At 37.0% G+C, this 26,677-nt stretch overlaps 1 protein-coding gene across 1 annotated transcript; it reads left to right on the forward strand.

Annotated features, from left to right (window-relative positions):
* Positions 1 to 5,475: 5,475 nt before the first annotated feature.
* LOC311175552 (olfactory receptor 4F15-like) lies at positions 5,476 to 26,677 on the forward strand (the record flags this gene model as incomplete). Its single annotated transcript, XM_084240480.1, has 2 exons — positions 5,476 to 5,840; positions 26,104 to 26,677. The coding sequence occupies 2 exons, from the start codon at positions 5,476 to 5,478 to the stop codon at positions 26,675 to 26,677; spliced, it is 939 nt and encodes a 312-aa protein (XP_084096606.1).

A 26,677-nucleotide genomic window follows, 5' to 3' on the forward strand; every position in this document is an offset into this window, starting at 1 on the left:
ATGTTTTTCAAGCAGCAAGGAGAATTAAGATATATGGAAATGCCACATGTATCTTATATTTGGGAGAGATAAATACCAGTGCATATTTATTAGAGATTCACTGAAAAATTGAACAGGTTGATGGAGATGATATAGGTAAATTTCTGATAAATGGAGAAGCCTATTGAGAAGAGATTTCCTAAAGGCAGATGTTGAATTAGAAACAAGCAGTATTTGAGACGCCCCACATATCTGATGATTTCATTAATTCTCCAAGTGTTCTATCCTTTCTAGAAAACGAATATCTTAATATAAGACCAACATTGCATTTTCAGTGATGATTATGGACTCCACACAGGCAGGAATCCTTGTTAGTGCTATACCCCCAATTCCTGGAATGGTGGCTGACATTCTGGGTACTTAAAGGTATTTATTGAACTAATGAACAAAAGTCATTCTGAGGGTCTCCCCAGTGGCGCAGTGGTTGAGCGCTGGGTTGTGAGGCTGCCCGCAGCCTCTGCAGCACCAGTTCAATCCCCGGCTGCACCCCGGCCACTGGAAGAGGGTCCCGTATGGCGCGCAGACCTCTCCTGCTGCCCGCTGCTCCCCTCAGCAGTGTACTTCGGTCCTTCTGCCTGTTCTGCTCCCTGCTCTGGCTCTGGTGAATTCTCTCACCCTCCGGCGCTTCTGACTGTGCCCAGTGCTTGTATAAATAAATAAAAATAAATCTTAAAAAAAAAAGTCATTCTGAGAACCACTCAGGAATCAATAATACAGTTACTTGCTGTTTAATTTACAACTGTTTTTCCTCCCTTGTTCTTTCCTGTCCTTCCATGGTATGGAGATGATAAGAATTATTTTCACTTATTTAGAGATAATGTTTTCGTTCTTTTTTTTTTTAAGATATATTTATTTATTTATACAGCACTGGGTACAGTCAGAAGCACGGGAGGGTGAGAGAATTCACCAGAGCCAGAGCGGGGAGCAGAGCAGGCAGAAAGACTGAAGTACACTGCTGAGGGGAGCAGCGGGCGGCAGGAGAGGTCTGCGCACCATGTGGGACCCTCCTCCGGTGGCCGGGGAGCAGCCGGGGATCGAACCAGCGCTGCAGAGGCTATGGGCAGCTTTGCAACACAGCGCTCAACAGCTGCGCCACCGGGGAGGCCCTGATTTCATTCTTATGCAAGTTCTTATTTCACAAATAAGAAAACAAGCAGGCAATTTAAAAAATAATCTGCAATTGTCACCAAAAAATTCCTAATCTCTCTTCCACCTTCTCCTCAAGCAACCCCATTCCCCGCATTCCCCTTTGGTTGCTGTGGTCACATTGCTGTGGTAATAGGAAACAATTCCCTTGGCTGAACGTACTCAAGATGGCAGTCCCAGGTCTCCATAGTCCCAGCACTTAAGAAACTTTCCAGTGCTGCTAATTAGCTCCGTTTCCTGCTCTGGAGGTATTATATAGGACTTTTTATGCCAGGTAACTGTAACATATGACAGATAAGAGCTCTGCATTTTGTGGATTCTTTAAATTTATGATAATTTCAACACTGGTTCAGAAAGGTTAGATGGGGCATATAATCAACCAGAAGAAAGAGCTCGATTCTGTTATTCATCAGGGAAATGGAAGCATTTCCCATACTCAAAACCCAAATATAGCATACATCTGATGTGGAATGTCTGGAAGCCAGGGGTCAAACATAATAATTGTGAATTTGTTACCAATTGATTCCTTAGCTTCAGCAAAGTTACTTGTTCCCTTTATCTTGGTTTCCTTACATCTCAAAGAAAAGGATCTTATAGTCACTAGCAAAGGTCCTAGTAACAACAGCCTTATAGCAGGTTTGTCGTGTTGCCAAAGCAAAAACAACTATTTTTGGAGTATGCAGCTGTAGTGCCTGATCCTGTACATCTTCCTACTATTCTGTCATGAGCTTTTTATTTTATTTTATTTTATTTTATTTTATTTTATTTTATTTTATTTTATTTTACCAAATTCAGAAAGAACAAGCTAGTGGAGAAAGCTCTAGGATGATCAGAAATGACATGTTTCTTGTGAATTTTAAGATGTCCAGTATCTAATTTAAACTCACCTTACTATTAACTTGAGATTAAAGTTTGGAAGTACAGATCACATATCTTCATCTGAGTGATTCCAAGTATTGATTTAAAGAATACGCTAGAATTATCATCTTGTCTTGAATTGTTATTTAAAAAAAAATTGTTTCCTTTTCTGCTGACCAACTTAAGATGAGAAGATTTGAGCAGAAGAGAGTCAACTGGTCACTGGATCGTCTCTGAGGTATCTCTCATTTACTTTCTATGCTTAGTGGTGGGAGTGTTGGGTAAGTCAGAGCTCTATCAGTCAAAATCAAGGAGGTTAGGACATTACAAAGGCACACTAGTTTTAAGTTTGTGATCACCAGTAATAATTTTTTTTCCTTTTGCAGTAGTGAGTTAGGTGAACAATTTTACTGTCTTGAAAAGATCAGATTTAAACTATTATTGTGCTCTTGTGTAAAGGGGTACATGTTTACTGGAGGCTGGTACAAAGTATGACACCTCGAGACATGAAGACAGAGCATGAAGGACTGTGCAGGAGGCAGTGGCACCAATAATAAGTATACTATATTCTTTTTCAAATTTTTTAACAACTTAGTAATTATGTAACTTTGAAAATCTTTGCTAATCTGATGAAAATATCATTCATTTTGAAGATAAAATAAAGTCCTGTGCAAAGGTGTAGAAAGCATTTGGCCATAAAACGCATAGAATAAAACATAAACAATACCTTTCTGGTCACTTATACCTTGAGTCATATTTGGAGACTTAACTCTAGTGGCAAAAGGGACAAAAGAAAAATAAATGGGTCTGTAGCAAATTAAAATTTCTTTTGTGTAAAAAAGGAAACCATGAGAAATACAAAAAGAAAACCTATTTGATCATCATACATCTGACAAGGACTTAAAATCTAAACTATGAAGATCTCATTTAACTCAACAACAACAAAAACCAAGAAACCCAATAAAAATGAACAGAGGATTTGAATAGCTATTTCTCTAAAAGAGATATATAGATTCTAATAAGCACATTAAAAAATGTTCCACTTTAGTTATTATTAGAGAAATGCAAATTAAAACCATTATGAGATACCACCTCACACCTGTGAGAATGGCATATGTAAAAAAGATGGGAAATAATGTGTGCAGTGAGGGTGTGTGGAAAGGAACTGTTACAGTTGGTGGGAATGTAAATGGATTCAGCCCCTGAGGAAAATGGTATGCAGAGTCCTTCAAAACTTTACAAATGGAAGTGCCATATGAGCCAGAAATACCTCTCCTCAGTACATTTTGGAAAAGATTAAAATACTAATTTGGAAATTTATATGCATTCCTATGTTTATAGCAGCATAATTCACAGTAGCTTAGATAGGTAAATAATATAAATGTCCATTTACACATGACTGGATAAAGAAACTATGGTATATATACTCAGTGAACTACACTTCAGAGTTGCCACTGTGACAGTATGGATGGAACTTGATGTGATTATGCTAAGCAACAAGTCAGGAAGTGAAAGACAACTACCAAATGTTTTCTGTCTTGTGGAATATAAATAACCAAAACATGAATCAAAGAATCACAACAAAAATAAATCTTAGACTGTGAAAAATACAGTGGTCACCAAAGGAGAAAGGGAAAAGGTGTTGGCAGAGAAAGGCAGAGGACATGAACTTGAGAGTGGAAACAGCACTAGACCTTTGTGGTGGTGAGGTGGGGCTTACACACAGATGCAGGTGATGATATGTCCACAAAACCTATGTTGCATTATGTAAGTGAATAAGATTTTATTAAGTTGATAAAAAGGATTTGGGACTGAGTGTGTGTTGGGAGCACTATAGAACAACATTCAGCTTTCATGGTGAGTACTTTAGAATTCAACTATGTTCTTGATAGACTGCATCATTGGGGAAGCTGCTAATGATAATGCTTGTGAAAGGAACGAACTGATTGCAAGCCTAGTTGCTTTTTATGAATGTGAATGACACTGACACTACAATGAACAAAAATTCTAAAAATTTGTTTGTGCACCCCCACTCCTTAGAGATAATTGTTGTTAATGGGTGTGTGTATTTGCATGTGTGTGTATGCATCAACCTAGGCATTTTTATTGCATTTAGCTTTGTTAATATAATTTTATATATGTATTTTTTAAAAAATACACATTTTTATAGGAATGGATGAGTGAATTCTCTATATATTCTGTGTAGCTATCGCTAGATATACCTTATCAGTGTAAATGGTAGCATAGTATTAAGTGGAAGAAATTTAATAGAAATTTTTTAACCTAGCCTCTCTCCTATTTCTATACATTTTAGTTATTTTGGGTTTTTTTCTCTCATGAAAAATAATCTAGTAAATATCTCTATATCTTTTATTTTCCAATTTTTTCAGAAGTACAAAGCATTTAACTAATTTTTTTTCTATAAGTAGAATAAGTGATGGAAAGTACGTGATCATATACTTTTGGAAAGTGCTGTCCAATTGGTAAATGTCTTATCACTATAGTCTTTCCCCACTACTTATGAGACTGTTTCCCCATTTTACCTCAAACTCTAAATTTTGTCAAATGTTCAAATCTCTACCAGTCTGAAGAGAAAATACTGCTGTTTTGCTATTTTAATATACATTTATTTGATTATTAACGAGGTTATTTACTTTTACATACAGGTAACAGAATTACAAGCAAAGCATCTGCTATTTGCACTCTTTTTTAAAATTTTATTTTTTTTACATAATTTTTCATTTTTGTACTCTTACTCTTTCTCTTGTACTTGGGATTTATGACCCATCACTATCATTCTAGTTCCACCACTTTTCCTCCTCTTTCCAATTGGAATCTCTTCTATAGAATCCATAATCTAGCACCTGTCCTCCTCCTATGGGATAATGAATGCCATGCTCTGACATCCTCTATTCCTATGTTTCCTTCTTCCTGCAAATAACTCATCTTGTTTTCCTAATTATTTTTTACAGATATGAGAAATTCACATCTCAGGCCTTAAAAAATGCTTACATGGATTTTGAAAGAACTTGCCAATGTGATCATAGATATGGTATCAATACTGAGAGATGTCCAAATTATGAAAACCACTGTCATTTAATAATTTCACATGTCTAAATAATTTGTAAATAGCCTTGTAACTTATAGCCACAAATGAGATATGACTATGCAATAATGATGCCTAACAACAGTTAGCCATCCAAATAATTAGAAGACTTATTTTCTATAATACATTTTAGCAATGGAAGTTAATAACAGGATTATATATTGCTTTATGATGGAAACAGTCTCCAAAGTAATATACCAGCCTTTGTCTAGTTTTCTGTAACTATTAAGTTGTCCATAGTTAAGATCAGTGCCATTTCTCCTAAATCAGCTCCTGCTTACTTCCCTCTTTCAGGTAGCATGAAACTTGTCCTGGCATCAGAGGCAATGGATGAAGTGAATCACTCTGTGGTATCTGAGTTTGTGTTTGTGGGACTTTCCAACTCATGGGAGATCCAGCTCCTCCTCTTCCTTTCTTCCTCTGTGTTTTATGTGGCAAGCCTCATGGGGAACCTCCTTATTGTGCTAACAGTGATCTCTGATCCTCGTTTAAAGTCCCCCATGTATTTTCTACTGGCCAACCTTTCCATCATCGATGTGATATTTTGTTCCTCCACAACTCCCAAGATGATTTATGATCTTTTCAGAAAGCACAAAACCATCTCTTTTGGAGGTTGCATAGTTCAAATCTTCTTTATCCATGCAATTGGTGGCACTGAGATGGTGCTGCTCATCGCCATGGCCTTTGATAGGTATGTGGCCATATGTAAGCCCCTCCACTACCTGACCATCATGAGCCCACGAATGTGCATTTTGTTTTTGGCCACTTCCTGGATTATAGGTATTATTCATTCAGTGACTCAGTTGGCTTTTGTTGTAGACTTGCCCTTCTGTGGTCCCAATGAAGTGGATAGCTTTTTTTGTGACCTGCCTCGATTTATCAAACTTGCTTGCACAGAGACTTATACATTGGGATTCATGGTCACTGCCAATAGTGGCTTTATTTCTGTATTGTCCTTTTTAATTCTGATCATCTCTTACATCTTTATTTTGGTGACTGTTCAGAAAAAATCTCCAGGGAGCATATCCAAGGCCCTCTCCACTCTGTCAGCTCATGTCACCGTGGTTGTTTTATTCTTCGGGCCTCTTATCTTTTTCTATATATTGCCATTTCCCATATCACATCTAGATAAATTCCTTGCCCTCTTTGATGCAGTTATCACTCCTTTTCTAAATCCAGTCATTTATACTTTTAGGAATAAAGATATGAAGGTAGCAATGAGGAAACTATGTGCTCAGTTTGTGAATTATAGTGAAATCTCTTAACAGTACTGAAGATGTATAGAAAGAATGTATACTAAAATTTCACATGGCTAAATCAAACAAGGTATATTAACTTTAGCCAGAATGACCTAGGAATAATGTGCTGTGTATTGTGTCCTGTTTTGTTTTTTCCTTCTAGATTGACTTGTGATGTCCGTCTCTGAACTGCTTATGGAACTGTCTTAAAGACTAGCGGTCATGGCTCTTATCTCTCCAATGGTCTTCTCTTTGTATAGTGCCAAACAGAATTAATAAAAATGTAAGACAATACTTCTGCATGTAGCGACCCAGTTTTCCCAGCACCATTTATTGAACAAACTTTCTTTGCTCCAATGCATAGTCTTTGCTCCTTTGTCAAAGATTAGTTGACCATAAACCTGTGGGTTTATTTCTGGATTTTCTATTCGATTCCATTGGTCTGTATGTCTGTTCTTGTTCCAATACCATGCGGTTTTGATGATTATGGCTTTGTAGTATAGTTTGAAGTCTGGGAGTCTGATGCCTCCATTCCCTTCTTTTTTTTTCAGGAGAGCTTTGGCTATTTGGGGTTTTTTGTGATTCCATATGAATTTCATCAATAATTGTTCTATTTCTTTGAAGAATGACATTGAAATTTTGATTGGAATAGCATTGAATCTGTATATTGCTTTTGGAAGGATGGCCATTTTAATAATGTTTATTCTTCCAATCCATGAGCAGGGGATGTCTCTCCATTTCTTTGTGTCTTCTTCTATTTCTTTTAACAGTGTTTTATAGTTTTCTTTGTATAGGTCCTTTACCTCTTTTGTTAGATTTATTCCCAAATATTTGATTTTTTTTGTTTCAATAACAAAAGGGATGGTCTTTTTGATTTCTTCTTCTTCAGATTTATTGTTTGTGTATAGGAAGGCTACTGACTTTTGCGTGTTGATTTTGTATCCTGCCACTTTACTGAACTGATTGATGAGTTGAATTAGCTTTTCTGTGGAGTTTTTGGGGTTCTCTATGTATAATATCATATCGTCTGCAAATAGTGATAGTTTGACTTCTTCTTTTCCTATTTGGATTCCTTGGATGTCTTTCTCTTGTCTTATTGACCACCACCTCACACCATACACAAAAATCAACTCAAAATGGATTAAAGAACTAGACATAAGACCTGAAACCATAAAATATATAGAAGGAAATATAGGCAAAACACTACGTGATTTGCACATCAAAGACATCTTTACAGACACATCACCCAAAGCAGTGATAGTGAAGGCAAAGATAAACAGCTGGGACTACATCAAATTAAAGAGCTTTTGCACAGCAAAAGAGACAATAACAAAAACAAAGAGAAACCCCACCAACTGGGAGAACATTTTTGCACCCAACACTAATGATAAAGGACTGATCACAAAAATCTGCAAAGAGCTGATGAGTCTCAACAACAACAAAGAAAATAATCCAGTCAAAAAATGGGCAGAAGAGTTTAAAAGAAACTTCTCTGAAGAGGAAATGCAAATGGCCAACAGGCATATGAAAAAATGTTCAACATCACTTGTCATCAGGGAAATGCAAATCAAAACTACCATGAGATACCATCTTACACCAGTGAGAATGGCACATATTAAAAAAACTAGCAACAACAAATGTTGGCGAGGGTGTGGAGAAAAAGGAACTCTTCTGCACTGTTGGTGGGAGTGCAAACTGGTCCAACCACTGTGGAAAGCTGTGTGGAGATTTCTGGACCTACTAAACATAGAGCTTCCATATGACCCAGCAATTCCACTCCTAGGTATTTACCCAAAGGACACAGAAACATCAATTCCAAAGAACACCTGCACCCCTATGTTTATAGCAGCACTGTTTACAATAGCTAAGCTTTGGAAACAACCCAAATGCCCAAAAATAGATGACTGGATCAAGAAGATGTGGTACATATATACCATGGAATATTACTCAGCATTCAAAAAAGATAAACACATGCAATTTGCTGCAACATGGATGGCGCTGGAAGGGATCATGCTCAGCGAAATAAGCCAAAAAGAAAAAGAAAAATACCGGATGGTCTCACTCATAGCAGGAATCTAGAAAACTTAAATAAGGGACCAGGAAAATGAATAACTATAAGAAAGTGAAAATCAAAATCAACAAAAAACTATGAACCAGAGACACTTTTAGGGGGGCGGGGGCGGGAGGGGAGGGATTGGGGTCAGAATGGGGGGCTGCAATTGTATGGGGAATATAACAATAAAATTTATAAAAAAAAAAATGCAGATGTTAAATAGGTCAATAAAAAATGCTAAAATATGTTCCCAAAGATTCAGCTGAACCTAAATCTTCACGGGATTGATTCAGTGAATGAATTTCTAACCATTCGATGATTATATTGACATGGATAGGCACTTGTTTTAAAAAGATATTTTTCTAGCATGAGTTTATTATAATATGCTTGTAGATGTTTATTTAATCAAATGTTTAAAAAAATTGAAGACTCTAAACATGGTTGAATTATATGTAAAACTCCAAGGCACCATGGAAGAAATGTTAATAAAACTTTAGTGGAGAGATCAAATGAACTATAAGATGGAAACTAAACTCCAAGAAAATGCAGACTGAATACTAGAGAAAGAGGCATAAAAAGAGTGAAAATCCTTAAGACTAATTAACCCAATGGACCACATTGAAAAATATTCAATAAGATGTTAGAGACATGGAAGAGTATAACTTGGAAATATGTTAGGGAAAATGGAGTATAACTATGGAAATATGTTACACCTGTAACATGCACTGAATAAAAACAGTAATGTATTATTAATCTTAAAATGAAGACTGTGAGAATAGTCTATGTCATGTTGAGAACAGCCAGTTTCATTAAATAATTCAGGGCATCCGCTGAGGGTGACTGTATAATTTTTTATATTTCAATCTGTTAATGTGAATTGTATTAATAAATCACCCAATGTTAAGTTATATTGATTTCATGAGAAAAGCCTTTTTGGTTATGATTCATGCTGCATTTTTCTTTTAATTCACTGCTGGATTTGAAGTGCTAATATTCTAGTTAGTATTCTGCATGTGTGCTCATAAGCAAGAGTGGCCCTATGCTTTTCTTTTTCTCTGCTGTATCTGTCCAATTTTTGACATTAAAGTTATGGTAGGCTTGAAAAAAAAAATGTAAGACAATACTTTTCAAATTTAGTATGTTGACTATTGTTCATAGTCTATATTTCTCATGTTCAGTGGATCACTTTAAACGTAAACATTAATTTTTACTTAAATTGATTTTTGATATAATAAGATGGTTTGTTTTCTTTCTTTTTAGCTCATTATTTGTTAGTGTCTTTTACTGTATTATTACTAGTCTGTTTTTTTCAGGGTCTAGTAAGGATACAGGAACCCCTTGTTTAATAAAGAATTTTGATATAGAGGCCTCCCTGGTGGCACAAGGGGTTAAGACACAACCTATGAAGCTATCCGCAGTCACTGCAGCATAAGTTCGATCCCCAGTCAGGGAGCTACCCACATGGCACAGCAGACCTCTCCTGACTCACCCGCTGTTCCCCTCAGCAGTGTATGTCAGTCATTTCTCCTATTCTGTTCCCTTCTCTGTCTCTGGCGAATCCTCTCACCCCCCGCACCTCTGGCTGTACCCCAGTTCTTGTATGCATAAATAAATAAATCTTTAAAAAAATTTTGATATAAAGAATAGTTACCTAATTTAAGTTGTTAAGGAGGTGTTTGAAAAGAATAAGCTCTAAGTTATCACAGATATAGCCCTTTTAGGAAGCATCCTTAAGGATGGAAATAAAGGGAAGTGTTTAGTATTCCTGAAAGTCGAAAGCAAAAAGCTATTACAAATTGGGTGGGAGAACATGCAAAGGTATAACTCAAAGATCAAAGGAGAGAATGATTCTTGGCTGGTGCTTGTTTCTTCACCTTATGAAGTGGTCCATGAAGGCAGGGAATAATCCTTGAGGGAGGTTATTTAGCAGTGAGGATGAAAGATGATATAATGAAAAGTATAAGCCATGTTAAAAGAAATAGATGTTTCTGAAGAGGGTCTGATAAGACTGGGTATGATGAGATAAGTTCCCCTATATTGGAGAATAGCTGCTGCATTGTAAAGAAACACAGGTTACTGAGGTGAAGAGTATAGACATGTGATGCTTGAAAGTGCAGCAAGCAGAGAAAGCCTACAGGTAAGCAAGCTGAAAGGAGCAAATTCTGTCTTCCTCCTCCAGCACTGAATCTCTTTCCAGTGCCCTCTCATAGCAATGCTGGCAAAAAAGAGACTTAGTTTGTACAACCTACATTCCTTCATCATGCCACTGTAAATAGGTAATTTAGTACTGAAATATAATAGCTCATATAGCACTTGCAATTATATCGAAAGGTGTTAGACTTCAACTAGGATCATATAATTTTTGAAATTTAAAGTGAAGTATAAATCTACTCATAGAGTTCCCTATAAAAGAACATCTCAGATATTGGAAAATTAAGTAATTATATCAAGACTGCATAAGGAATATATGGAATATTTAAATCTAGAATTGCAGTTTGACAGACTCATGGTCTCTTGTTTTCTGTCATTTGGATCTTACTTCCTTAGCTGTATCTCTCATTACTCCATTGGACTGTTAATTTTTCACGAACACACACATTATATTACTCATCTTGTATCTTAAATGTGCATTTTGTGAAGCAGTAGATTTTCAATACGTGATTTTCACTATACAATTCAGTTTAAACATAGGTATAGAATTCTTTTTGATGTGATTATAAATGGGATAGTTTCTTGATTTCTTTCTTTGCTATCTTGTTCTTTGCATAGAAGAATGCAAATTATTTTGTAACTTGCTACTTTATAGTACAACTTATTATTTCAATTAGTTTTTCAGTTCAGTCTTTAGGATTTTCTACATATATTACCAAGTCAATGCAAAGAGTGATTTTTTAAAAAAGATTTATTTATTTATACATAAAAGAGCTGGGGTGCAGGTGAGAGGTGGTGGTGGTGGTGGTGGTGGTGAGAGTATTCACCAGAGATGGAGTGAGGAAAAGAACAGGTAGACTGATTGATATACACTGCTGAGGGGAGCAGCAGGCGAGACAGGAGAGGTCTGCTGAGCCATGTGGGTCACCTCCCTGGCAGGGATCGAATTCATGCAGTGTCAAAGGGGTAAAGTGTCAAAGAGTGGTTTTTTTACTTCTTTTCCAATTTGAATTATTTTTGTATGATTCCCTGGCCTAAATGGTCTACTGAAAACTTTGAATATTGTATTGAATAGTAGTGGTGAAAGTGGATATCCCTGGCTTGTACAGGAACTTAGAGGATGTGCTTTTAGTCTTTCACCATTGAGTATGATATCACTTGTGGGTTTTTCATATGTAGCCTTTATTAAGGAGTAAATTTAACAATGAAGGTGAAGGACCCATATATTTTTAAAACAAACAGAAGACACAGGAAATGGAAAGATATTTTCCACACATGGATAGAAAGAGTTGACATTATTAAAATGTCCCTCTTACCTAAAGTCATACACAGTTCACTGTAATGCCTATCAAGGTATTAGTGATTTTCACCAAAGAAATAGAAGAAACAATGAAATTCATACAGAACCACAAATAACCCCAAACAATCCTGACATAAAAAGAGACTGGTGGTATCACACTCAATATACTTCAGCCTTCAAAATATACTACAACATACAGTAACCAATATAATATGGCTTTGGAATAAAAAACGCAGACCAGTGGAATAGAATTGAGAAATAGGAAATCAACTCTACACATATATGAATAGTTAATTTTTGATAAAGGAGCCTTATTGGAAAAGGGAATTATCTTCAACAAAGGTGTTGAGAAAACTGGAAGTAAGACCTGAAACCATAAACTCCATAGACAAAAACATAATCAAAACACAGTAACACTGGCTTCAGTGATGTCTTTCTGGTTTGTCTCCAACAGCAAGGGAAACAAAAGAGAATATATACAATTCAGACTACATGAAACTTAAAAGCTCCTGTACCAGGAAAAAAAAAAAACTATCAGTAAAACAAAAGACACCCTATTGATTGGAAGAAAATATTTGCACATCATATACCTGACAAGAGGCTGATATTAAAGATCTATGAAGAACTCCTGCAACTCAACAAAAAGAAAACAACCCAATCAAAAATGGGCCAAGAACCAAACAGACATTCCTCCAAAGATTACAAACATGGCCATCAGGCATGTTGAAAAAGCTCATCATTACATATTATCAGGGAAATGTAAATCAAAACCACAAGGAGGCTCAAACTTTACCTCAAACATCGCAGACCATATAAAAAAGACCACAGACAATCCTTGTTGGCTAAGATGTGGGGAAAAAGGAATCTCTGTGTACTGTTGGTGGCAATGCGGACTGTGCTAGCCCCTATGGAAACCAGTGTGATATTTTCTCAAAATATTAAAAATAAATTTGTCATACAGTTCAACAATTTTTCTCCTAGGTATCTATCTGAAGAATATAAAAACACTAATTCAAAAGACTATATGGGCTGTATATTCATTGCAGCATTCTTGACAATAGCTAAGTTATGGACACAAGCCTAATGTCAAATGACAGACGAGTGAATTAAGAAGATGTTGTATATGAATACAATGGCATACTAATCACTGATAAAACATGATGATCTCTGCCATTTGCAACAACATGGATGGAACTGGACGGAATTATGCTAAGCAAAATAAGTCAGAAGGAGAAAGACAAATATTACATACTTCATTTATTTATTTTTTAAGATTTATTTATTTATTTATATAAGCACTGGGTACAGTCAGAAGTGCAGGAGGGTGAGAGAATTCACCAGAGTCAGAGCAGAGAGCAGAGCAGGCAGACTGATGAAGCACACTGCTGAGGGGAGCAGCGGGCAGCAGGAGAGGTCTGCGTGCCATGTGGTACCCTCGTTGGCGGCTGGGGATTGAACTGGCGCTGCAGAGGCAGCAGGCAGCTTCGCAACCCAGCGCTCAACTACTGCGCCACCAGGGTGGCCCCGTACTTTCATTTATATGTGGAATATAAACAAACAAAACAAAGTATCAGTCAAAACCAAACCAATAACAAACCCTACTGTAAAATTAAATTTACTAGAAGGGTAGGGGTAGAGTAGAAAAGAATGAAGGTAGGATGCACGATGGTGGTGGACTATGGGTGCCTTAGTGGAAGGTGTGGCGTGGTGATATATACCTGAAGAGGTGTGATCCTATAGCTCTGAATCACGTACAGTGTTGTAGACTGAAGGCTTCGGAACTGCGACCCAGGACACAAAATTTGGGGCATGGGATCCCCATGACAGTGGGGCACCGGGCAGACACAGCACCCCCGCACCGTTGAGGTGCTCCACGCCACCCTCACTCTGTTCCCCAGGCACAAGGAAGAGAAAACAGTTCTGGAAGGACACTAGGAAAGATCTCTGGCGCCACCTAGTGACCAGAACAAAATCACCAACATCCTGATAGTTGGAAATCAGGGATCCCAAAAACACCCTCAGGTTCTGAGAGAGGGTGTGCCACGCAAATGTGGGTAAGAAGGGCAATAAGGCATGGAGCAAGACCCCATTCTGGAACTGAGAGCCAGGCGTAGGATCCAGGGCATGGGATGTGCCATAGCAGGTGGCACTGCACAGGGTGACAGCCAGTGTTTTGGATCTGATAGCCCTGGAACTGAGACCTGGAGTGCAGAATTCAGGGCATGGGATCCATACAGCTGTGGGCACAGTACTGGGTGAACACGGGGCAGACACAGCACCCAGCTTGAATAAGAGCCCCTGTGTTGAGGTGCTCCCCTCCGCCCACCCTCCGTTTCTCAGAGAACCACTGGGAAAAAGCACAGGTCAGCAAGTATTGGTCTCTGGTGCCACCTCGTGACCAGAGGAAAATCACCAACTAGCTGATTCCCTGTGGAACTGAGTAAATACAGAGGGAGGGAACTGAAAGGGACAGTGCCCACCAACACAGCATCAACACCCTGGTGGAGTTTTGGCCCACCAATACTGGTCTCAGTCTAGTAAACAGTTTCCAACACCCCTAAAGGAGCACTCCAAAGAGATTCCCACCAACACCAGTGGCACAACATCCCAACGCATAGAACTAATTAGAAAGCAAACAACAGGGAGAAAAAAAATATAAATAACCAAGCAAGCCTGCAGGAGAAGGACACACCACAAAAAGAAATACAGTCACCAGAGCTCAACAATGACATGGAAGAACTTCTCGGCCTATCAGATAGAGAATTAATGATCATCATGATTAAAAAGCAGAAAGAAAACAAAAAAGGAAAAAAAAAAAGATTTGAGACAAATAATCACTGAACTGAAGAATGAAATCAAGACCTTAAGAAAGGAAAGAAAAGAAACGCAGGAGATTAAAAGATTACTAGAGGAGATAAAGAACTCTGGGAAAAGCAATGAAAACAGAATCGATGAAATGGAAGAATGGATCAGTACTAACGAAGATACAGAAATAAAAAGAGCCAAAAGAGAAAAGGAGAGAGAAGTGCAAATGAAGCAGTATGAGGATACTCCTAGACAATTATCAGACTCCATGAAGAGAGGAAATGTAAGAGTTATAGGCATTCCAGAAGGTGAGGAAAGAGACAAAGGAACTGAGAAATTATTCAAGGAGATAACTGGAGAAAACTTCCCAAGCACGGAAAAGGAGATGAATATAGACATACAAGAAGTGAGAAGAACTCCCAATTACCACAGTGAAAAGAAAACTACAGCAAGACACATAATACTAAAGCTTTCAATAGTCCATGAGAAGGAAAAAATAATGAAACTGGCAAGGGGGAAGAAACTGATAACTTATAAGGTAAAAACAATCAGGTTAACTTCAGACTTCTCCAAAGAAACATTACGGGCAAGAAGAGAATGGAGTAACATATTCAGCAAACTTCAACACAGCAAATGCCAACCAAGAATACTTTACCCTGCAAAGCTCTCCTTCCTTTACGAAGAAAAAATATGGACTGTCTCAGACAAACAGAAACTGCAGAAATTCATTACAACTAAACCCCCACTCCAAAAAATTCTACAAGAAATCCTAAAGCCAAAACCAAGAGAGGAATGAATAGGAAGAACAGAATAAAGCAAGGAATAAAATCACAAAAAAGACTAAAGAATGGCAAATACAGATGCCAACATATCAATATTAACGCTAAATGTAAATGGATTAAACTCATCAATAAAAAGACACAGAGTAGCAGGCTGGATTAAAAAACAAAATCCAATCTTCTGCTGTCTCCAGGAAACATATTTAACCACAAAAGATAAACACAGACTGAAAGCAAAAGGTTGGAAAACAATCCTACAAGCAAATGGACCAAAAACAAGGTAGGAACAGCCATACTTAGATGAAATAGACTTCAAATTATAAAAGGTAAAAAGACACATAGGTGGACACTACATTATGATCAAGGGGACAACACATCAGGGAGATATAACACTCATCAACATATAACTCACCAAATGAAGGTGCACCAAAATATATTAGACAATTATTATCAGCTCTAAAAACAGACATTAAAGAAAATACATATATAGTGGGAGACTTCAACACCCCACTCTCACCAATGGACAGATAAATGAGACAAAAAATAAACAAAGACACCAGAGCCCTAAATAAAGACACAGAACTCATGGACTTAACAGATGTCTATAGGACACTGCACTCAAAAAAATCCGAGTACACATTTTTCTCAAGTGCGCATAGATCATTCTCCAGAATTGATCACATACTGGGCCACAAGACAAACATCAACAGATACATGAAGATCAAAATTATTCCAACTCTCTTCTCTGATCAAAAAGGCATCAAGCTAGAAATAAATCATGAAAAGAAAACAAGGAACCCTCCCACTTCAAGGAGATGGTAATCCACACTACTGGAAGAATCCTGGACTTATGAGGAGATCAAAGAAGAAATTAAAAAATACTTTGAGTTGAATGACAAGGAGGACACCACTTTCCAGAATGTATGGGATGCAGCAAAAGCAGGAGTAAGAGGAAAATATATAGCAATACAGGCAAGAAATGGGTAGAAGAACTAAAAAGACATTTCTCCAAAGAGGAAATGCAAATGGCCAACAGACATACGAAAAAATGTTCAACATCCCTTTTAATCAGGGAAATGCAAATCAAAACCACATTGAGATACCACCTTTCACCAGTAAGAATGGCATATATCAAAAAAACAAGCAACAACAAATGTTGGCGAGGATGTGGTGAAAAAGGAACTCTCTTACATTGCTGGTGGGAGTGCAAACTGGTCCAACCACTGTGGAAAGCTGTCTGGAGTTTCCTCCGTCTACTGAAAATGGAGCTACCATATGATCAGGCAATTCCACTCCTAGGGATCTACCCAAAGGACACAGAAACATTGATTCAAAAGAACACCGGTACACCTTTGTTTATTGCAGCACTATTTACAATAGGTTAAACCTGGAAACAACCCAAATGTCCAAAAATAGATGACTGGATCAAGAAGATGTGGTACATATACACAATGGAATATTATTCATCAAAAAAGATAAACTCATGCCATTCGCAGCAACGTGGATGGAGTTAGAAGGAATTATGCTCAGTGAAATAAGCCAGAAGGAAAAAGAAAAATATCGGATTGCTTCACTTATAACAGGAATACAGGGGAACCAAATAAGACATCAGTGTAAAAAAAAATAATAACAACAGAACAAAACACAACAAAGCAAAAATGGACAATTATAAATCAGAGACATACTGCAGGGGAGGAGGAGGGAGAGGGATGAGAGGGAGGGAGGGAGGAGCACAGGGGACTATGGTGATGGTGCACCGGTGCCTTGGGGAAGGAAATTCTATGGGGACTCAATCTGAGGTGGTGGGGGGAAGCAAATATTGTTTAAAAAATAAAAAAAAAATAAAATCTTTCTTATTTGTAATCATCTGAAAACTGCCTTAAAAGACCTCAAAAATATGGTACCTACTTATATTACTGTTTATTATAGTTTTATAAATTTAATTGAAACATGAAAATGTGAGTCAATTAAAAGAGATGACTGTAATGTTTATGAATATAGTTTTGTCAAAAAAAATGACTGCATTTTATTTGACATATGTGATTTCCTGAAGGACTCATAAGCATGTATAGGGTTGTAGGATTATAATTTCAAATAAATTTTATTTCAAACTTCAAAAAAAAAAAAAAGAAAATGATGATTACAAGTTCAACAGGTCAATGCCTCAATAGGCATTATCTTGGTTACTACTGATCTTCAAGGAGACATCAATGAGGTTTTCAATGTAATGTTGCTTTTAAGAGAGGGAGGGTAGTATATTCAAAATACGAAATAACTGCACTTTATAGGTACTGTCGAACTAGTACAGATGCTCATAATAGAACTGGAGTAGAGTTCTGGAGAATCTTGGTTTAGCAGCCATTAATATTTAGAAATTGATTCATAAAGAGTTCTGGGTAAATAACTTGGTGGTAGGTGGAATTTTAAGAGACACCAAAACAAAGAGACATCCTACTGACTGGGAGAAAATTTTTGCAGTCCATACAACTGATAAGGGACTGATCACAAAAATATACAAAGAACTGAAGTGACTCAACTAAAACAAAGTCAACTATCCACGCAAAAAGTAGGCAGAAGAACTTAAAAGACACTTCTCCAAAGAGGAAATGCAAATGGCCAACAGGAATATGAAAAAATGTTCAACATCCCTCATAATCAGGGATATGCAAATCACAGCCACAATGAGATATCACCTTACACCAGTAAGAATGGCACATATTAAAAAAGCTTGCAACAACAAATGTTGGCGAAGATGTAGTGAAAAAGGAACTCTCCTACACTGATGGTGGGAATTCAAACTGGTCCAACCACATTGGAAAGCTATAATGGAGGTTCCTCAGAGTACTAAAAATGGAGCTGCCATATGACCCAGCAATCCCACTACTAGGGATCTACCCAAGGGACACAAAAATACTAATTCAAGCTAATACCCTTTATTGTAGCACTATTTATAATAGGTAAGACTTGGAAACAACTCAAATGCCCAAAACCAGATGACTGGATCAAGAAGATGTGGTATATATACACAATAGAATACTATCCAGCAATCAGAAAAGATAATCTCATGGCATTTACAGCCACATGGATGGAACTAGAAGGGATTATGCTCAGTGAAATAAGTCAGAAGGAAAAAGAAAAAAAGACTTGTGACAGTGGCTATATTCTAGCCCATGTATTTTTTGAATTTTAATAGTCAGTTTTATTCCATATCTGTGTTCCAGTTGAATATTATTAGAACATGGGGGTTGAAAATTTGGAGGCAGATCATTCAATATTTATACAATCAGATGTTGTGGCTCTGAAAAATGCAGGTAATATGGGTGTCTGTCATGTGATCAAACAGGCAAAACGTTGTGCATACACCATAGATGATCATGCAGTATTTGAAAACAGTAGATTAGATTTATATGAATCAACATGGGCTAAGGGCAAAAAATAAATAGAATATGTCTACTCTATTTCGTATGTATATATTCACAAGAGTACACATCACATGAGAATTCACACGACACCAGAATGTATTTTTAAAACACTAGAATGGTTGCCACTAAGAGAGGGCATTGAGTAGTCACTCCCTTAGGCAAAACTATCTGTGGACTTCATGGAAATGGAGAATGGACATTAAAGAGAATAAACAAACAAACAAAAGCGGGCCCTTTGTAAAAAAAATGCTGATACAGCACCAACAAAGATAGGATTACCGCAATCCTCTGTGTCTGAGGCTAAAAAAGATAGCAGAAAACAAGTCCTGTTACTTTGTAATATAAATTGTTTTTTTTTTTTACTTTTTAATATTTCTGAGGGCTGCTCATTATTCATTCTAAACAGGCACAGTGAGGGACAATGGAATTACTTCAATGAATGGATTCTTTTGTTAAATTCAACAAATACATATAAGTCTTTCATTGCAGGAAGTTGTACAGTTGCTTGGAAGAAAGAAATATGAGAAGGCTGCATCTTTAAAGCAAGTATTATAAAGTGGTAAATTTAAAATTAATAAAAATGACATAGCTGTTTTAATTTTTTTTACCTAGTTTGTATAAAAATTTATATTATTTTGTTTTTTCTATTTTTTAGGTTTTTAAAAATTGATATATAATGGCTGGTCCAAAAAATGTGTATGAATCTCTTGGAAGATGAATAGAGTCAAATTACTTGCTGATGCTTTCATTCATGATGATAGGATTTAAGTTAACAAAGGTTGATTTTCTTAAAGATTCCAGTGTCATTCCTCCCTCCTGTGACTCATTATCAGGTTTTCCCCTTCGATAGTTTGATCACATTGAAAATATTTTGAAGAGACAATTTCCTTGACCAATTGACTTTAATTCTGCAGTCCCAGATCACCATACTATTATTTGGTTACTATCCTCTAGTGTAGCTAATTAGTTGATTTTTCCAGTTATAGAAACACTTAATATACACGGATGTGCTTGAAATGATAAACCATGAAAAACTACAAGGGAAGGAAGGGGTGAAGTTGACAGCAGGAGAAAGGTAATAAACTAGATAAACTCAGCAACAGGGAAAATTCAGGTAATTTTGTTTGATCAACTAAACTGTAGCCTGGAGGCAGGAAGAGGCAGTGGTGGTGGAGAGAGGCTGTTGCTGCTGAGCAGAGGAGGGAATAAACAAGGAAGCCTGTAGAACTGAGCAAGAATTAAAACCTTAATTTTTAAGAAGGACTTGGAAATGATTTGGAATTCCAAAAGTGCAACTGTAAATATACTGCAGTGTCAGGGTCCACATGAGGTCAGGACTAGGAAGCAGGATGAATTGTTAACTGCGCCCAAAGATCTTTTTGAGCACTGAAAGTAAAGACAGATATGCTTGTGGTCTACAAAACAAGCTTGTCATCTGATTTAGAGAGCTAAGACATACAGAGAAAAAAGTTCATCAGGCACTGCTGGGAGGTGATGTTTTTGAAAAAAATAGAACTCGAATTTCACAGAATCAAGGTGGAGCAAGAATGAATGAAAAATTACTTAGTACAAAAATATCGAGTGATCTAACTCACTCTAAATTTAAATATTCTGGAGTCAGTTAAAATTATGATGGAAGAATGGAGAAAAAGTAGGAAACTATATGTAATATAATGTTTAATAGTAGTTAGCAGTCAATATTCCTGTTTTAAATAACTTACTAGATTTTTTTCGAGGTCGCTACAATGAGATGTTTGGTGGTCAAATGGGCGTGGTCAGACAGAGAGATAAAGATTAAACTGATAGAAGACTGAACCTCTAAGAAGAGGCTAAAGGAATGGAGATGAACAAAACTAGAGGGTACATACAATTTTCCTTTATTTGCTTTTACCATGATGAAGGCTACTGAACACTTATCTCAAAGAGTTGCTGACAACTTCCTTAAATTGGCAGAGAAACAGTTAAAAGACATGGCATAATTGAAAGGAGGAGAGAGAGACTTTACTATAGGGAAGAATACTCAGACTATGATGTTAATAAAGATCAGGAAAGCAAGGAAGCGGATGAATTTTCAAACCTCTTAAACTGAGAAAAAACAGAAGAGTCTTGGATAGAGAACCAAAAGAAAGGTGCTTGGTTAGAGTGTAGTTTCACATTTCTTACAGCTAAATGATTTTATTAATAGGGGATAATGAGCATCTCTTTTATTTTTTCCCCAAAAAGTTAAGCTGTAAAATTACCAGGAGTCAATTATGTAAATCAAGCAATTTGAAAGATGCTACTAGCTAATGCTGCAAAATCTGAATCAGTCATATATCATAAATTATGTCTAAATAATTTGGTGTATAATTCATGTCATTATAATAGACTAATAGCTAGACCAGAGCTAGAGAATTCAAAGGGAGTATCTTCTAATAGCAATGGTGAGGGAGTGCATGCACTCTTTGCATGGGAAGTCTGGTATGCTTTGTGATCAATTACCCAGAACCTAGAAGTCTCCCCTAAAAGTGATTCAGAGACCAGCACTCAGGGTTAATTAGATGGATACTCAAGCAATCTGAGGCCTTGACGACAGGATCTGGGTAAGTTTCTAGGTCTGCTATTTGGTATTCGTATTACTAATCCTTACATTTTTTTCTTTGACTCTACTTCTCCCTCTTTTCTCAACTTTAGTTCTCATTCTTGAGGTCCCCTCTCCTGTTGAGCTCACCTATTCTTTGCTTGTCTTCTGCAGCAACCTATGCAAGCCCTGCCTTCTTGGGTAATGAATCAAGTTTAAATGGGTCACTTATTTCTTCATCATCAAACCTCTCATTTTTTGCATGTGTAAGATCTCGGCTACAGAAAGTCTCTAGTAACTTATTTGTTTGTCTGTAACAACTTATTGGAACACACTTCCCATAACAATGTAAGGAAAACTAACCTATGTGACCCTAAAAGATAGCAACTCTTGTGCTAGTTGGAAGTAGGAAATAATTATGGGCACTTTAATATTGCAAATCTGAGAAGCTCCCAGTCTCCATTATTTCCCCTTTATCATGTTAGTCTGCTGCTGCATTCCCTAATCCAATTTGTATTGCCTTCCTTTTTCACCTACAAATTTTCTTTCTGATTTAAAAACAAATACTTAACTGGAAAAATCTCTCTCTCTGGTTACACTTTATGTAAGGTTTATACACCTTCTCATTTTTTTCCCCCTGAATGATCCAATGCATCTTCTTTTCTTAAAAAAGATTTACTTTTATTTATTTATGCATAGAACTGTGGTTTAGGCCAAGGTGCAGGGGGTGACAGGATTCACAAGGGACAGAGTGGGGAACAGAGCAGGCAGTTCTGCTGAAATACACTGCTGAGGGGAGCAGTGGGCAAGGCAGGAGAGGTCTGCTGCAACATGTGGGTTAGCTCCCTGGCTGCAGATCAGCTCCTGCAGCTGAGGCTGGCCTTAGCTTGATAGCGCTGAGACTTTAACCCTTGTGCTACCAGGGAAGCTCTAATGCACCTTTTTATTAATAAATCTGCTTATTTTTCTTTTTTTTTAAATTTTTTTTAATTAATTAATTAATTTATTTATTTTAATTAATAAATTTTATTTTTATATTCCCCATACAATTGCAATCCCCCCATTCTGACCCCAATCCCTCCCCTCCCGCCCCCCACCCCCCAAAAAGTTTCTCTGGTTCATAGTTTTTGTTGATTTTGATTTTCACTTTCTTATAGTTATTCATTTTCCTGGTCCCTTATTTAAGTATTCTAGATTCCTGCTATGAGTGAGACCATCCGGTATTTTTCTTTTTCTTTTTGGCTTATTTCGCTGAGCATGATCCCTTCCAGCGCCATCCATGTTGCTGCAAATTGCATGTGTTTATCTTTTTTGAATGCTGAGTAATATTCCATGGTATATATGTACCACATCTTCTTGATCCAGTCATCTATTTTTGGGCATTTGGGCTGTTTCCAAAGCTTAGCTATTGTAAATAGTGCTGCTATAAACATAGGGGTGCAGGTGTTCTTTGGAATTGATGTTTCTGTGTCCTTTGGGTAAATACCTAGGAGTGGAATTGCTGGATCCTGTGGAAGCTCTATGTTTAGTAGGTCCAGAAATCTCCACACAGCTCTCCTTAGTGGTTGGACCAGTTTGCACTCCCACCAACAGTGCAGAAGAGTTCCTTTTTCTCCATAACCTCGCCAACATTTGTTGTTGCTAGTTTTTTTAATATGTGCCATTCTCACTGGTGTAAGATGGTATCTCATGGTAGTTTTGATTTGCATTATTTTTCTGACTTCTTTCTTCATGTATTTTTAAACAGTCAAGTTTATCAACGTATTTTTGCTCTTCTCATCTGTTATATTTTGCTATTTAAATTTCAATTTGGAGAAGCTCTACTTATGATATATTCCTATTTTAATTTTATTTCCTGAAAGCCTCAAAAAACTTTGGTTAGGAGCATTTTCTGCTTAGTGATCAAAATGAATTATTTTTGCCTTTTTTGTTCTTCTATACTTAGAGAAATCTTGATTTGTTTGGTAAGAGTTTATGACAATGGAGGATTGGCGATAAATCCTAACATGGGATTATACAATTTTTACTTGGAATTGTTCTACAAATTTTGGAGTGTATTCTCATACATGTTCAATTTGCTTTTTCATTACTTTATTCCACTATTGATTTTTCACCTTTTTCTTCTTTATATTCTAAGACTTACCAGAGTACTAGGCACTCTACGGGAAGCTATATAAATATTAGATGATTCAGTGAAAAGGTTAAGAAATCTTCCTCCCACCATCATTTTTGAGGTTTTTCAGGCTGTATAAAGAATTAAGAATTATGCCAATTGTGTCCTATAATATATAGGGAGAATCAGAACCCATGTAAAATAGCCACTGAAAAGTTAAATGGTTTGATCAACATGATAGGTTTATAAAGTTCAGATAAGGGAAGTTAATACTACTGAAAAGAAATTCCTAAAGGTGGAAATTGAGACTCCCCACATATTTGATGATTTAAAGCATTTGTTCAAGTGCTTTTATGTTTTCTCATAGAAGAATATATGAATATAAGATGCAATTGCATTTTTAGCCATGAAGATGGACTCACCACAGGCAGGAATCCTTGTCAATGCTATACTCTCAATGCCTGCAATAGTGATTGCTTTTTGTGTAGTTAAAAATATTTATTGAACTAATGAACAAAAATAATTCAGAGAATGACTCAGGAGTCAATTATACAGTTACTTGTTCAAGAACATTATCTTGGATTTCTTATCACTAGTGGACATTAGGTGCTTAGACTTGGTTTAAAGGCAGTTGGAGATAGAGTTCGCAGTTTTTAGTTTCACAGAAAAAGTCAAATGAACTTTCTGTATTTTCTTCATTATTTCACCTTCTAGATAAGTTGTCTGACATTACCTCTGTCAGACTTATTGCCTAGTTGTAAGACATTATCTGTTTCTCCTACTTGTTCCTATATCATAGGCTTGTATATATGGAACAGTGGTTTCCAAAGATGTCCATACGTAAATCCCTGGACCTGTGACTATCTTATAGTATATGGGAAAGGATGTGATGTGATTTGCAGATGAAATTAAGAATCTTGAGATGGGAAAATTATCCTGGATTACCGGGGCCAGCCCAATGTAATAATGAGGGTTCTATGAGAAAAAGTCAGGATGGTCTGGGAGGCCTTGTGATGACAGAGGCAGTAGTTGGAGAGACATAGTCCTTTGCCCTAGAGCATTGGGACGCCTGCATCCTTAGTTTCAAATCAACCTTCCTCCCCCTGTAGTAGGCTTAATTTTGCAGTCATGTAATCTAGGGTTTGTTTTGGTTTAGTTTTGTGAGTTCCTTCCCACCCACCCCCATTTCCATCTGTGAGTGAAAACGATTTAGTATTTTTCTTTCTCCTTTTGACTTACTTTGCTTAGCATGATACCCTTCAGTTTTATCCATATTATTGCAAGTGATAGGATTTCATGTTTTTTATAGCTGAGTAAATATTCCATTGAATACATTTATCATAACTTCCTAATCTATTCATCTTCCTTTTGACACTTGGGTTGTGTCCAAGCTTGGCTTGTAAAAAGTGCTTCTGTGAATACAGGAGTACACATAGCCCTTTAATTATTGTTTCTGTAGTCTTTAGATACACACCTAGGAGTGGAATTGCTGGGTAAGATGGTAGATTCATTTTTAATATTCTGAGAAAATCCATACTGTGTTCCATAGGGGCTTGACCAGTCAACAACCCCACCTTCAATGCACAAGGGTTTCTTTTCCTCCACATTCTAGGTAACACTTGTTATTGGCCACTCTCACATGTATGAGATGGTATCTCATTGTAGTTTTGATTTGCATTTCCCTGATAACTGATGACGAACATTTTTTTCATATGTGTGTTGGCCATCTTTGTGTCTTCTTTGGAAAAGTGGTCATGTAGCTCTTCTGCCCATGTTCCATTATCCATTTTCTTTTTGTTGAGGTGTTTTTTTTTTAATTTTTTTTTAAACAAACCCTGGATATCAGTACCTTGCCAGAATTATGGTGTACAAATATTTTTTCTCATTCAGTAGAGTACCATTCTTTACTAATAGTGTCTTTCACTGTGGAGATGCTTTAGTAGTAGTTTTGAAAATCATAGTGTCATCTGGGAATCAGCTGACTCCTCTAAGTAGAAGTCCAATGTGCACGTGATGAAGACTATCTGCCTATGGGAGATACTAATATAATACTTGTTTTCATGGATGGGAGACTTTCTCTCTTGTGCACTAATACTATTTTAGGCAATTCTTTTTTATTTTCTCTCTTCCTGTAGGTAACATGAAAACTCAAACTGGTGTCTGAGGCAATGGGTGGAATGAATCACTCCACAGTATCAGAGTTTGTGTTTCTGGGACTCACCAATACTTGGGAACTCCAATTTCCTCTTTTTTTCTTCACCATTTTGAGCTACTTAGCAAGTATGATGGGAAACCTTGTCATTGTGGTCACTGTAATCTTGGATGCTCATCTGCACTCCCCTATGTATTTCCTCCTTGCTAACCTCTCAATCATTGATATGTTATTTTGTTCCACTGTAGCTCCTAAAATGATTTGTGATATTTTCAAGAGGCACAAAGCCATCCCCTTTTGGGGGTGTATTATTCAGATCTTCATTATTCATGCTGTTGGGGGCACTGAGATGGTGCTCCTCATCACCATGGCCTTTGACAGATATGTGGCCATTTGTAAGCCCCTTCACTACCTGACCATCATGAGTCCAAAAATGTGTGTATCTTTTTCAGTCACTTCTTGGCTCATTGGTTTTAGCCACTCATTGATTCAAATAGTTTTTGTAGCAGATTTGCCTTTTTGTGGCCCTAATGTATTGGACACTTTTTATTGTGACCTTCCCCGGTTCCTCAGACTGGCCTGCACAAACACTGAAGAACTGCAGTCCATGGTCACTGTTAATAGTGGGTTCATTACTGTGGGTTCCTTTGTCTTTCTGGTGATCTCCTACATTTTCATTCTGTTCACAGTTAGGAAACATTCCTCGGGTGGGTTATCCAAGGCCTTTTCCACTTTGTCAGCTCATATTACTGTGGTAATTTTGTTCTTTGGACCACTGATGTTTTTCTATACATGGCCTTATCCTACGTCACACCTGGATAAATATCTTGCTATTTTTGATGCATCCATCACTCCTTTTCTGAATCCAGTCATCTATACATTCAGGAACAAAGAGATGAAAGTGGCAATGAGGAGACTGTACAGTCGTCTTATGCATTATAGGAAGATTTCCTAA

This window comes from Talpa europaea (genome assembly GCF_964194135.1).
Source record: "Talpa europaea genome assembly, chromosome: 8".
Classification (NCBI taxonomy): Eukaryota; Metazoa; Chordata; class Mammalia; order Eulipotyphla; family Talpidae; genus Talpa; species Talpa europaea.